This window comes from Macrobrachium nipponense, chromosome 13 (genome assembly GCF_015104395.2).
Source record: "Macrobrachium nipponense isolate FS-2020 chromosome 13, ASM1510439v2, whole genome shotgun sequence".
In the NCBI taxonomy this organism is placed as follows: Eukaryota; Metazoa; Arthropoda; class Malacostraca; order Decapoda; family Palaemonidae; genus Macrobrachium; species Macrobrachium nipponense.
This window is the reverse complement of record NC_087206.1, coordinates 35,660,509-35,676,417: the sequence shown is the minus strand read 5'-3', so window position 1 is coordinate 35,676,417 and position 15,909 is coordinate 35,660,509. Positions and strand designations below refer to the sequence as shown.

Sequence of the window (15,909 nt, the reverse complement as noted above, 5' to 3'; positions counted from 1 at the left end):
TGTCCTGCAGGTAAAAAGTAATGTAAAGGGGAAAGTGTGACTTTGGGAAATTTTGTCCACTTGTACGATTAACGTAACTGTGGGGAGTTTGCTTGTTTTTTTTTTACTTAGCTTTGATTCTGTCACAGCATGACAGTATCTAAAATTTTCCTCATCAATTATTATTATTTCATCATGTAAGAAACTTTTTCCAATGCACACGGAGAGATTCAGTGGCCACCATCGAGGGTAGTGCTATCAGTGCAACTCACTTAGTGCACTGTAGGCATTACTTTAAAGCCAAACTTTCATAAATAAGGTGAATATCAGGATTAGAAGGTTCAAATGCAGTTTCAAAATAAAAACTGATGTGAAGTATACCTAAAGAAAAGCTGGAGGAGAAAAGCATATGACTCTGTTTAGATTTTATATGAAAATATGTCTGGGCTGAATAAAATAAATGAAAATGCACAAGAAAATATTAACTGAATTTTTATTGATTTTGTGTTCATTATGATACATGTAAATTTATTTAACATATTAGTAGACTGTAATTAATGAAAAATCTACATATTCCAAACAAATTTTTGACTAGTATTCTTATAAAGCAAGAATTTCCAGGATATATTATACTTAATGTGGACAAAACTGAGATGCAAAGCTAATATACAACCTACTCAGGCATACACCAAAAAAATTGTTTCAACTGGAAGCTTGAAATTTCTAATATTTCAAACCCCACTAACAAAATTCTTTTGACATAACAAACAACACATAAAAGTAACTCCTACAAACCAGTAATGTACAACAGCATGACATTAAATTCATGAAATTCAACACTAAGGGATTGCATTATGTCCTGATTTAACACAAACATTTGACAGTATAATCCATATTCTAATTAAAGCTGCTGATATTGAAAATATTTTTACAGTTCATTTATTGCCACTGATATTACTTAAAGATTACAACCTTTGGTATTAGACACAATGACTGTTTAAACATTAATTTTAAAGTATACTAACCATTATTTTATGGAAGCTTAAACTAGTGTGTTACACCTATAAATTAGTAATTATTAACTACAATAGTATAGTTTCTTATAGGTGGACACACAGAAAAAACTTTTTTAGCATATATTTACTTGGAGTCAATTATTACAGTTTGGGGTGTGAATAGTAATTGTAAAACAATATGTAATAAACAAACTGGGGTACAGAGTGAATAGAAAATAACTGGAATGCAAGTTTGGATATTGTAAAATTAGTAATATAAAATTTTCAGGTATTGTCACACTTTCAAACACTGCCTTATTTTACAAAATCCTGAGTGACAAAAGGAAGAGAGAAACTTTTATTAACCATTTATAGTAGCAGCCCAGAGGAAAGTTAGGGTGAAATTAACTTTTCTGCTGTAATTTTGTTAATATGGATCATGAAAACTTATGTTCATTATATGTACATATGTGGGGGTTTGTTATTGTGTACCTGACATTTTCAAAGTACAGTATGACAAAGTAAAATTGACAATGCTCAGGTGACTCATAAAAATGCATTTCTGAAGGTGCTAACCAATTAACAATACACATAAAATATTCTATGAAAATATTTGGTTATTGATAGCAATATCAAGATGTGCCAAAGTACCAAACACATCCCAAGACAGAAAAATTCATCCTTGTTATAGCTTCCCAGTATATGTTAGTTTAGCCAACAAATTGATATGACAAATTTTTTCTTAATTTGTACTTTTCATAGTTAACAAACCTGAGGTCTTAAAAATAGGATAAATCTTCTGGCGCCAGCTGGAAACCAGTTAAAAACAATCATAGACTGTAAATTCAAGGAATCTGTGGCATCTAGCATCCGATGCATACTTGAGGTAGAAGCAAGTCGAGAGACCGGACACTTGAATCCAGTGATGCACCCATCTTTCTTCCAACTCAGGATGAAACGTAAGACGGGTGGCTAGAGTTGGGCAGCCAGTGTTAAGACCTAAGGTTTGTTAGCTATAAAAAATACAAATTAATTAAAAATTTTACATTTGTTCATACGTGGAACAAACCTTCGTTCTTAACAATAGGATAGACTCGTACTTGGAGGAAGGTATAAGAATCCTGAACTGACTGGGGGTTCAGCACACCTGATCATTTTTCTTGGAAATGAGAATTCTAAAGAGGAGGATGTAAGCCTTTGAGAAGTTAGATATGTCCATATCTAACGCTCAGTCCACTGGGTTCACACACAATGAACTATAACCAGATTCACTGTATTCATGGAAGTCCAAAAGAGCTATATCTGTTCAGGCAATAAATTTGCTGGAGAGGAGTTTAAGCTACTAAGAAGCAACTTGCTTGTTGCATGGAACATGAAAAGTGCTGTAACAGTCTGGCTGCAATGCTCTGCTCGCCTGTATCAACCAGTTCCAGCATGTGATGTGCATATTCTTCAAAGTGCCCGTAGGTATGAAGAAAGGAGAAAAGGGAAAGAAAAGAGGCCAGTCAACTCCCTCATTTCCTACTCCACACAATCATTTTAGGAGCACTGGATAAGTCACACTTGTTGAATGGCCACTACTGGATCCAAGGATGTATGGGCAATGTTCTAGATGCAGAAGAAAATGAAAGTGGTTTGAGGCAGTCATGAACCAGCATTCAAATCCTATGAACAGATAAGTACTTTGGAATGCCAGGAAGGAACGTATTCCTCTGGTGTCATGTGCCTCTGCATGCACCCAATTGGTGGTAGAACTTGATGATGAGTCCACTTGTCTAAACACCCCATTTAGTAACCCAAAAAGGGTGTTCTAGGACACCTCTTTCTTGACTTGGCCTGTGTTAACATGAAGTCTATGACACCTAGCCACTAGAAGATGAGACATTCGGATAATGTCGCAGTGCTTGATGGGACCCTGAAGTTTTCCAATCCTTCAAGGAAACCAAGGTCAGAGGTTAAACTGCTTACAAAATCAGTTTCCTGAGAGATGATTAATGCTTGGGCTCAGAGGAGGTTGAGAGAGAATACTCAGTAGCAGAGTAAGGTCCCCAGTAGGAGATCTGAGTTCCCTAGGTGAACAAGACCGCTCCAAGCTCTTTAACCACACTGAGGATTCTGAGGGCGAAGAGAGGTCCCCATCCTCCAGATGAGCTAATCACAAGAAAGTTCTGTAGCACCTTGCCATTATCAACAGAAGGAACCACCTCTGTTCTGAAAAACATTGAGAAGATCTTGTCCACTGAACAAGAACTCTTGACTGGAGGAAAAGCCTTTCGATGACACCAATCACAGCAGCAGATGGCTCATCTTTTATATAGCTGACGAAGATCATCTGAAGTAATAATAGCCTTAAATCTGAGTTGCTGTTCCACAGGAAAGATCCTGGATCAACTCCAGAGAAGAAGAGATGAAGATCCTAGTGATTGGTGGCATCTCTCTACAAGAAACTGGTGAAGAAGGTTGTGCTAGGGAGGAATCTCTCAGCCACTCAGTTTGTGGTTAAGGAGCTACAAGGGTTAACCTAAGACTGGAGCTTGACAAAGGGAGTTGCCCTTAATCCATCACTTTGAATTGTTCCTGTACTCACAAGTTTCCTCCGAGGATGGGATGCTCATCTCGAATCTTGAAAGGCTCCTGGCCTCAGGGGCATGGAACATACAGGACAACCAAGTCCACATCAGTGTGCTGGAGTTGAGCACAATTTCCTGGGACTTTAGAAGGTCCGAGGAAGGGTGACTGGGCACTCCATCGTTCAACCTCTCAGAGAACCCAGAAGGCAGTCCTCTGCTCCAATGAACAATGCTCATCGCAGATACATTCTAAATAGCTTACTGTCAACTTGTGCATTGTCAAAGTAACTGCACTGTATACAGGGAGAAGACCTTGAGCTGCCAAGAAAATGTGCACCTCCAAACAGAAAGTCCTAAGGGTGATCCCTTATGATGACATACAATCAGTATGCTACCCATCGGAGGAGACATCCTATGATGATAGGACAGGCTTCCCTTGACTAAGGAACCACCATGGGGACATCCATGAGCAATGCACCGCAGAGCTAAGATGGATCTTAACTACTGCAAAGACAAGAACACTAGGATATTGAGATACATTACTGATCTGGTTAGTACGTACTTGTATATAAAAAGGTAGGTTAACTAGGAATCAACCCAACCTATCCTAACCCAATCCCAAACTCTTGAAGAATGGGGAAACTCTTTTGCAGAATTCATGAATAAGTAGAAGAACATGCTCTAGGAAATTGAAGAGTAGGTTCAATAAATATAAGCTCAAGCCAGCTACGTTAGGCTAGGCTAAGAACTCCAACACCTAGGCTAGGATAAGATAGAGAGAGATGTTTGAACAATCTAAGTTAGGATAAGATGGAAAAGCTAGGTTTGAAGTAACTAGGCTAGGCTAGGCCAGGCCAGGCCAGGGTAAGAATCTAACCACTCGTTAGACTAAGAATTCAGCCACTTATGCTAAGAGTTCAACTACTTAAGCTAGGCTAAGATGGTTAAGGTAGTATCAAACTAGCTAGGCTAGGTTAAGAACTCTACCACTTGCTAGGCTAAGAACTCTACTACCTAGGCTAGGCTAAAGTGGTTAAGGTATAGTTTTGAACTAGCTAGGCTAGGCTAAGCTAAGAACTAAACCACTTCCTAGGCTAAGATGGTTAAGGAAGGTTTGACTATGCTAGGTCAGGTCAAGTACTTAACCACTTAAGGTAGATTAAGATGGTTAAGGTAGGTTTGACTAGCTACACTATGCAAGGATGAGAACTCAACCACTTACATTAGGCTAAGACTGTTAAGGCAGGTTCGACTAGCTAGGCTATGCCAGGCTAAGAACTAGACCACTTAGGCTAAGCTAAGTTAGAAAGGGAAGTAGCTCCTCATCCTACCTTTGCCTTGAAGCCTTCTTGGATAGACTCAAGTATACCCAACCAGTTCAGTAGGTCTGAATCCCAGAATAAGACAGAGGTCCATATTCTCGTAGGAACAATTCCAATGTAAATAAACTATGAAACAAGAATTTTTCCTACCTGGTAAGGGTTGCAGTCTTGAGTGAACATAACGACTCTTCCAAATCCCACGATGAAGGCTGTGCAGGCTTGATTGAATTAATCCATTGACTTGCTCTGGAGGACACAACAGTTGGAGATTGATCTCATATGTTGAAAACATGGGACATCCATCTGAAGCTACCACGGGAACTCCCGTCAGTCTTTGCTGTGGTCAAAAGGCATAGCAAACGTTCTGAACTACCTTTGAGAAATCGTCAATCTTCCACCAGGACTTCACTCTCGAATGATGGACTAAGATCTTGTCATTTAACAAGAATGATGCTAAAATGAAAAACTTAATCCACTCCCTTGTGTAAGGAACTTTGCATGACAAGCCACATAAACTACTTACTACAAAAAACCACAAAATTGGTTAACTTAGTTCTTAAGAACTTTTTCCAAGACTGCTAAAAAAAACTGTAATAGGAACAAAACAGTTGTGACTGTCCTGATATTGACTACAAGTTTATATCCATATACTGTATGTCTTCTTAAGCCCAAAGAAAACCAGTGTAGAAAAGAAATGAAAATTATTTAGGCTTCATAAAGGGGGTAATTATTTCCTTTGATGGTCAAAGATTTTTTCTATAGAAAATTTAATTTAGCTGTGCTGGTACAGTGAGAGAGCAGATAAATTATCTGTTTATAAAAAGTGAAAGAAAATATACTCAGTCTAATAATGTTCCAGTATATATTTCCACAAGAGTACACAGATTCACTTTACAGTCATCTGTTTATAATTGAATCTTTTCAGACTACTTGAGAAAGTGAGAAAATTATTGCATTTTGGAAGTGAGGTCTATCATTATTTGGTCATCTGTAAAGAACTTCTATCCCAGTTTATCATGCTCTAGAGTAGTAAGTACTTTGCCATGTCTGAGAGTTACAAATAATGGTTGAGTAAACTACCTTTTATTTGGTTAACCTTGTTCATCTGTTTCTTTTTTGTCCAAAAAGTCAAAATTCATGTTTATATTGTAATTGTGATCCACGGTAGAAGGGTTTTTTTTTTTTAAGTCTGAGATCAAATAAAGGAAACAATACTCAGAATGCTCAATCTTTGAACATCAAGAACAAGTCTACCAAAGGATGTTCCCAACATTATATAACTGCTAATGGTGCACATAATATTTATGCTTTCAAACTGGTCTGGCACTGCCCTTAGCTATCAGTTCAATATTCCACACCAGGTTTCCTTACAGCAATTTCCTAGTATGTTATTAACAAGGGATTGTGTATATATATAACATATTACTTTAAATCTGGCTCACCACTACAGTATATATAAATAAGAATTACTTACAATTTTAAAATACAAACCATATATTTCCAGCAGAAGATCAAGAGCCTCTTAGCCTATCATGAAGGATCCAAAGTCTATGAGAATAACAAATACCAAATTCTTAATAAACAAAAGTTGAATACAAATAATTCTATGAGAATAACAAATGCTAAACTCTTGATAAACAAAAATGTAGATAACATATAATTCTGCAGTCTCATTGTGTGGCCCACTAAAGGAAGAACTGAGATTCTCTTGTACTAATAAATGATATAAAAAATAATTAATATATCTATTTTATTCTATGCATTGTTTATGTACGATGCATAATTTTGGGAGGATTTCACACCACTATTTTTTACTGTTCCCATGCCTCTTAATTGTACATTATAACACATTTGGCAATTCAGCCTTAACTAGCTCTTTATAACCCAAAACTAGTTCTCATTAAATAAAACTATTTTCTTTTGTTATTTTACACATACACACACATCACCGTATATAAATATCTTAAGTGGGCAGGTATATGTTAATTTAAAATATACTTTGCAATCTAACAGAAAGTAAGCAATAAAGACAACTGTTTAAACCAATCTATTTTCTTACTAGACTAATGTAGTATAATCATATTTTACAATAACATAAAAAAGGTGACATTTAAAATAAATTTGATGTATCATACCAATCTCATTAGTAGACAGACTTTCTGCTCTCATTCTTAAATTCTTACAATTATTGCACTCACCAATCTTATTCTAGAATTATCATAATTTAAGTATAAAATCATTTAAAGAATCTTAAGGTAAGATAGTTGCTATGTACGTAACATAATTCATGTAAAAATACAGAAGAAACATGTTTAATCACAACCAAACATAAAAACAGCAACTCTCATGATATAAAATAGCAAGGAAAGCCTTTTACATCAAAATAGTACTGAAGAACAGTACTAACCTATATAATGGAATGTAACAATTTGCCCTTAAAATGTTATCAAAACTTCATTCTCCATTCAAGATAACTGATTAATAATTTCCCAAATGTTGTACATTCTCAACCTTTTCCAATGTTGCTCTTACATTATATTTCAACATTTTCATTATCTTTCCATAGAAATTTTAGTATCACCTCAACCTTTACAAAATATAATAGACAATCTGACAACATACAATTTACCAGCGTAAACAATTAAGATGCATTACATCGTAACAAATCACACTTGAAAAATAGTCCTGTATAGTACTGGAAAATAGCTGCAATCCCCACAATCAGGATTTAATCCCATCAGTTTACTCTGGACTGGATTACTAACAATATTTATATTCTTGAATCCCAAGTTATAATGGAGTAACCAGACTAATGAGCCAAAATGCTACTGTATTACCAGACATGAAGGTTGCTTTTAATAATGAAAATTAGATTTCATTAAAAAAAACAGTAATTCTTCAAAAACTTACTAAATTACAAAGCCAAAAATGAAGAAGATTTTGACCAAATTTCTTCGAACTGATTTATTTGGACACTTGACATTTGTTAATGGATGAAGTTTGCACATTTAATTTTCAGTTTTCAGATTCATTTCTCCACAAAATTTGCAATTTATTGAAAATGAGTTGTAAAAATGTCAAAAAGCCACGGAGAGGAATGACTACATACCTATGATCTAGTTGCAGTAGCTGCAACTTTGGCTGCTTTACAACCACCTTAATTTCCATTTTTGCCCACATGAGCAAAGATCCATCATATTTCAACATATACGTACCCCAGCTTCATGTAATTTGTAGAATGAATATTTTATTTCTTGCATAAGAGTATTTTTAGGAAAATAGTTCTAAGGGGTTAGTTAAATACTACTTACTGAAAATAAATTAATCTGTTTTACTACAGTATATGGCAGCAAATTCTACACCTGACAGATCTAGAGCAAACAGTATTGATTGTATTTTGTTAACTTTTGCATTTTGGGTAAGTAGTATATGCATATTTTAAATAAATACTCATATGAATATGTACAAGTTTAAGCTTTATGGATACTCCAGTGAGGAGGAAGTTCTAATACTGGAAGGATTCTCATGAATTTCATACTCCAACCACAGAAAGAAAACCCTACTATTTACTTTCTTTTACTTCAAACTTTAATTTAATAATATTAAATACGTAAATAAATAAATGGTGCAAGGGTAAAGAAATAAAGCAAAAAAAAAAAAAAAAGAGAAAGATTTTACAGCTTAAGACTTTTCAATTGAATATGCTTCTGTACTGCATTACGCATTGTGAATTGTATAGCAATAATAAATGTACACCAATACTGAATCGCAAAAAGTAAAGAAAAAAAAATCATAAAAAATTCCTTAGTTTTACCCATTCCAACCAAATGTGGGAAACAAAAGGGGAAGGGATTCAAATCCACTTCCCTTTTGCCACCAAAAACAACCTGGACAACCGTTGGACCATTGTGACCATTCCCTCCCCTAACATCGGGAGGTTTGGGACTACATACTTTCCCAACGCAAAGTGAGGGAAGCATAGACAAAAGAGTGAGGAATGAAGAGAATCAAATATACCAATATGTATAAGATTTGAATTTGAGGGGAAGAATAAAAAAAGGATAAATAATGAATGAAAAGACAGGAACCATATGAATAAACAATGAATGAAGAAAAGAATGTTACATCCAAAATGAATTAAAGGACTTACAAAAAATCTCTGACATACAGAGAAAGAAAAAGGACAAACATAGATAATAAAGAACAAATAGAGATATAATTGGGGATTGAATGGTCTATATGCTTTTAACTGACTTTGTAAATATATAAAATATATATGAATAAAAATTCATTCAATATATCTTGCAATCTTTAAAATAATTTTTATTGTCCTTTTGCTCTTACCACTTGTAAATACTTTACTGAACTGTGGCAAAATTGATCATTGACTGGGATTGCCACTTCAATTAGCTCAAAGAAGTGAGAATAAGACATGGCATGAAGGAGAAATAAAAAGATAAAGCACAGTATGTACTGTACAATGATTGAAGAAACTTATGAGAGAAAAATAATAGATGGTAATAAAGAATAAATCAATAGAAAGCTGGGATTCTTTATATGATCCAGGAAGATTTTTACCCAGTATAAAATAAAAGCAAATGTAAACATGTATTCTATTTTTCTTGAATACCTACCACTGCAATCCCTGTCCTCCTCATTGTTTTCTTCGCAGGAGAATACTTCTTCCACTGCTGCCTGGTAAGGGTGGCTTTAAAAAGTTCCAATCACAGAAACCATTACAGCAAATTTATGATTACATGACCTTTAATTTCTAATACTATTTATTCTTACTCTGGGAATATTCTATAGTCAAATACGTATTGCATAACCAACAGCACTATCTGAATTAAACCAGATGACCAGAGATGCAAAATGTTTTAATTTACATATGAAAAGTAAATTCTTAAAACATGAAAGATATACATTATTCAAATGTAAGATCATTCATTAATTTATGAATGGTAGCTACAAAAGTGGCTTTTTCATAAGATGGTCACTACCTGTAATCTTACTTATCAGATTACAGAGGTGACTTGTAAACTTGACAAGCATTTCATGTAAAACACAAATCTACATAAACGTAAACAACCGTGTACAACTTATTCATTTCTATAATCAACTGACCTGTTTATTTCAGTCTTTGAAAAAAAAGGTGAAGATATCCTTCCCTCAAAATTAGTTTTGTGTTCATATGAGTTTGTAAAACTAATTACAAAAAAGGTCAACATAAAAAGTTGTGCAGTAAGATGGAGCTCCAGCGAGTTTCATAACCTGTATAATAAACAGGTTTTGATCTAGTTGCTGCTTGTTCTCAAAAGATTTAACCGTGCAATCACTGTGGCTCCATAACACTAACCAGTTAATATGAAGATTTCGCTCATTTGGTACAGTATAGTGAGGGATTCACAACCTAGAAGGTCATGACTCACCCCTCTACTGCAGATGTGGCACAGGCAGTCAAAGAAAGTGAACATCACTTTTTTTTTTGGTCTGAGAGTTCTTTCACCGTTCAGTGCTCTACCACCAAGATGCAGCAAATGTATAACAAAATCAATCTCCCAATACCAACAATTGCAACACAAATTAAAATAAACTCTGATAAGTCATTCTGGAAATATATCTTATAATCTGAAAAACTAACCAGGACTAATAAAGACAAATCACACAAGTTATGAAAATGTAGCCTGAACATTACCCTCAGAAATTGCATGAATTCACATCAAAATTTTTTGTGGACTAAGCATTTCCATAATATCAAAAGTTTCCTGTATACCAGTGATATGGAAACTGACAGAAAATTCACTCTCAGTGGGGCATGAATATAAGCAAAATATTTTTAATCTAAATACATACAAGATTAACAAAAGCAAATTACTCTACAAATACTAAACAACTAAAAATCAGCAGCAAAAAATGGCTTTGTAAATTCAGCAAACTTTTGAAGAAAAAAGCTTTATATGACTGAGCAATTGAATATGGTAAATACTTTTTTTTATCAAACATAAATCAGACCAAACTGCATTAGACTTGATGCTAATAAGAGAGTTATTTTTAGTGTTGCTTAAAGGCAAAATACAAATAAATCCATGAATACTGCATAAAAGTAATAAGCCTATATATTCTACCTGAATTTATTATATGCAGCATACTTGATAAAGTTTTTAGCCATCTCCTAAATTTTTGAGCCATAAAATTTATTGTCATAATTTAAAATTCTTATACAAATGTGTAACAGAATAATTAAGACAATGGATGTCATGATTAATTTTTCTAAAAAAATTTGGCCAAAACAAGTAAAACCTTGGTTAAAGAATTCCATAAGGCTGTTCTTTAACCAATCTGCCCTTAAACCAAATGAATTTTTTTCCATTAGAAATACGGAACTGGATTAATCAGTTCTAAACTCCTAGCAAGCAGAAATCATACAAAATAATTAATATACAGTAGATGAAATCAAAGCAAAGTTTTTCTCACTTTACCTGTACTTGGGAGTTGACATAATATGGTAGGTGATGAGGAAAAGAGATGACATTGTTTGGAAGGGGAATCTCCTTCCATAAAAATGGATGGCAACTTTGCTTATGGGGTTGTTTTTCTTTTTTGTCTTTTTCTATTGCTTTCTCCTTGAGATTCACTGTTTCCCACTAAAATCTTCCCCAATGATGTATGTTTTTCCAGAATTTTAAAATGTTCCTAAAGTGACAGATAGTAAAGTCATTCAGCAGGTTTATAGCACGGTTCCCTACAGCTTTATCAGGGGGCTACTTTTCAATGAAACTGCACTTCCCATTTTGCACACATTTCTTTTAATAATGAACTAAGGACATCCTCCATTCCCTCTTCCTTCTGTGAAATTGTTTCCATTGCTCCTTCATCTGAAGATCCTGCAGTTCTGTGGTGAGATCTGATTGTACTCATCCATAAATGCCAAATCATATTTGTCTATTTATTTGCTTTTGAATCTCCATTGGTTTTCTCTCCCTCTTTGCCTTTCTGGCATCTCTAGCCCTCCTAGGGGCTATGACGATATGTATGTGCATTAATATTGCAACAAAACAAAAAGATATCGTAAACAGTTTACCATAGTTGTGCACTGAGTGAGGCCCATGTGAAGACTGAGCCCTTCCCTTTGTTTCACCACACACACGATGTACTTAATCCCTTACAGGTTTTGACCAGTTGTCTTTGTCCAACTTAAACCAGGCAAAAGTTCACTAATGGGGCAGATTTCTCCTCGGACAAAAGGTCCTAATGCTGACTTGTCCACTAGTGGAGATGTCTGTTGGCTGAGGTTCCACAGTATGCTACAAAAATAAGTTGTTGCATGCAAATGGCACAAGCAATTTTTTAAAAATGAGTATAAATTGGTTTTGAAATTCTGACATTTTGAAAAGGCTGTGGAACTGTTCTTTTTATGGTTAGAAACCTCAGCCAACTTTCTTTTATTATCTTAATATACCATTTATACATGCTCCCTGGCAAACACTGCAAAAATATAAAAAATTGCTACTACATATTACTTTATAAGTTAGAAAATTAATTTTTTTCATCGGCATAAAAACTGAATCTATTTTCTCAAAGACGAAAAGTAAAAAATTAAAAGATCCTACTTGGTCAAACATTGCCATTTCTTTTTAACGTCCATTATTTTATTTTATTTTTTTGAAGCTAGAGATCATTTTACTTAAGGGGGCCAGCCTGAACCCTTATATATGGGGGGTATAGGGTGAAAAATGCAAAGTCATGTAAAAATTCATGGAGCTTTGTATGGCAATGGAGAATACGTATACTAAATATTTCGTCAAAATTCCTCTTACTTTCGTAGTTACAGGGTAATTAGTAAACGTAACTCAATAAGCCAAAAACATTGATCTATACAAGAAAATGCAATATTTCTTCTGTTATCATAAATTTTGATAATTATTGTCAAAGAAATTTTGAGCAATGGCATGTGTAGAGTTTCCATGAGGCGGCAGGAGGGAACTCAGTCAGTTACCACCTTCCAGTGCAAGGAGGAACCTCTTGTAGTGTACACGTTCAAATTTCACCTCTGACATTCACTTGCTTTTACGTATGTTTATCTTTGTTTCGGCAAGAATTTCATCATGCCAATGAGGAAAAGACTAGCAAAACATCTCGCTACCATACAGACGAAGAAAATTAGCTCTAATATGATAACAGAATATCATAATATACACGATATTAGCGTAATTCGTGAAGAGAGAGAGGGAGGGGTGTGTAGCAGGAACGGCCCCCCGTCTTGACTGATGCACATATCGTGCAGTACCCCAAGCTATGGTCTTTGAGCAAAGGGATCTTCATTTATGATAAATAACATAGTTTTGGTTTACTAATACCCAAAAAGGAATATGAAATTCATAATAATCATGATTTAATAACATTGTCTTTGTAAAAAGATAGTACACATTCTAGTTTCACCTCTGATACTCTCTTGATTTTACGTGTGTTTATCTTTGTTTCGGTAAGAATTTCATCATGCAGTGCCCCAGGCTAGATATATGGGCAAAGGGATCATCATTTATGATTAAATTATGATAAATAACATAGTTTTGGTTTATTAATACCCAAAAAAGAAATATACATTCATAATGATCAATATTTATTAACACTGTCTTTATAAAAATACAAAGGAAAACTTTGAATGCCCATATCTCAAAACTACAGTGGGCCCCCCATATTCGCGTTCTCCGGATTCGCGGACTCACACATTCACGGATTTCTCTCGGGAATGTTTCCCTGCATTATTCGTGGAAAATTCGCACATTCGCGGTATTTTTCAATGAGAAATATCCACAAATTCCTGGGTTTTTTTATCAATTTCATCATAAAATGCCCTTTTGTGATAAATCTATTAAAAAAACCAAGTAAGAAAATTTTTAGTGGTTTTTCTTGAGTTTTAACTAACAAAATAGGCTGTTTTTAGCGTTTTTATAGGGGTTCCAAACATTTGCGGGTTCTAACTATTCACGGGGGGATCTGGTACGCATCCCCCGCAAATAAGGGGGGACCACTGTATACTTATTGACCTTCAAAATCTATCTTCTAAATTAGTTTTAAAGCTATAGAACTGAAATTTGTTATATAACTCAGAAAGACATCATAGAACAATCAAATAAAGCCCTTTTTTCCAATTTTGGTTTTGTCTTTTTTTTTTTTTTTTATAAATTTTGTTTCCTGATTTATAGGGTTTATTTTTTTTACCATAATGAAAAATTCATATCTAGCGAAAAAATGACTTTTAGATAAAAAAATTCCTCATTTGATTGGAGGTCTAGATCAGGTCTATCTATGGTAGTAATCACAGGTCTTAATATTAAATATCAAGGGAGGAGATAGTTTGAAATTTTTGGGATAAATCACCCTGGTGTCGCAAAACCGAAGGTCAGAGGCAAAAATCATAAGCGGTTTGGAGATGTCCCAAGTCATCTTATCAAGTGGTATGAATATCAAAGTCCTGTCCTTAAAAAATGGCATTAGCCAGCCGGCCCCCTTAAAGTAAAAGCTGAGCCTACTTTCAAAAAATGGTAATTACTTTTCACAATGACTCATACATACTATCATGATACATGGACAATCAATCCATATTCAAATGCAGAGAACCAAAACTGCATATAAGAAATTTATATATAAAAAGACAAGCCTTCTTTACGCTGGCATATATCAATGGACAAATTAAAAAACAAATTCCAAGGATGAAAGCATTTCCAGGAAAAAAAGGTTACAAAAATAATTTTCATTTTCACTGCATACAAAGTATACACTACAAGTAATAATAACCTGATGTACATGTTTTGAAAAATTAAAAATTTTGAACTCAAGTCTCCAAGGAAAATTTAAAGATCTATCGATCAACCTACTATATTTAAGTACACGCTAAGGGTACAAGTAACTCCACAACACAACTAAGCTACCACTGCAACCCAAACAAATAGAAAACAATTATTTGTGACAAGTCTTTCATAACAGACTAAAATAATATGCTTCTCCCTACATAAAAGAGATAGACTACACTATGTATTGGACAGAAGTATACTGCATTACTTTCAGCAAATAAAGTTTTTCAGTTATTTTCCAGTACTATAAATCCATTAGAGATGTATACAATAACAGTGGCAAAACTATATTATCCACCTGGTCTGTAAGTGCTTCTACAATGGCTACGAGGGATGTAGAAACTAGCAATCTCCCCCAAATAGCCCATGTTACATCTACCAGATTAAACAGGGTTAAGCCCCCAACAACCACCATCTGGGCAATAATTCCACAAATACTCCCTTCAACCGTTTTCCTGGTGCCTGCCCACTTCCTACGGCCAAGATATGTACCTCCAATGGATGCTGCAGTGTCCCCAATTCCAACAGAAAGCACTCCTGCCAGGAGGGGCAGGACAGATGCTGGCAAACTTGATGTACCCTTGATATCCTCAAAGGTGCAAGGATTTAGCCACAGAGGACAAGCAACGCCTGCTAAGAGGTATATGTGACTCAAAATCAACACACCCCCATCTTTTTCATCTAGAAAGGTGGCAAATGCTGTGGATATGATTGATGACACTGGTTCCAATCCTTCTATCCTTACAAACTGGGGGAGTAAAAAGAAATTATAAGAAGTGAAAGAAAATATTCGGGGTTTGCAGTTGTTTCCTAATATACATTTTACCTTTAACATAGCCTATTTGTGTATCTATGCAAATACCAGACAATAATCTTCATAAGAAAAAAGTTCTGATGCCACTCGTAGGTTATTACGTGCACATATGATTACCTCAGGTACTCAGTGACTAACTGTCTCACATCTTGCATATACTATACTGAATAGTTAGTACCTTACAGTTTTCCCAAGACATCTAGACTGTTCAGGATAGCCTGAATGTAGAAATACTACAAACTCAAGAATTAGGGCATATTTAACAAGTAAGCAATAGAACTTCCCTTCTTCATGGTGGAAAAATGTGGCTGCAGAAATTTACATGAAAAATTTAGTTTATGTGAAATTGTACACAGACCACAGTGTACCATAGTT

General features: G+C 34.7%; 1 protein-coding gene across 4 annotated transcripts in view; it reads right to left on the bottom strand.

Annotated features, from left to right (window-relative positions):
• Nucleotides 1-454: 454 nt before the first annotated feature.
• The window catches only part of LOC135225738 (dolichol kinase-like), a 403,642-nt gene continuing 388,187 nt past the window's right edge, over nucleotides 455-15,909 (bottom strand). For 3 of the 4 annotated variants that reach the window (XM_064265131.1, XM_064265132.1, XM_064265133.1), the window contains one exon: nucleotides 455-15,468. In XM_064265131.1, the coding sequence (XP_064121201.1) occupies nucleotides 14,965-15,468 (504 nt within the window). In that variant the 3' untranslated portion in view covers nucleotides 455-14,964. The remainder of the gene's footprint in view (nucleotides 15,469-15,909) is intronic. The other variant, XR_010317080.1, reaches the window with a different exon arrangement.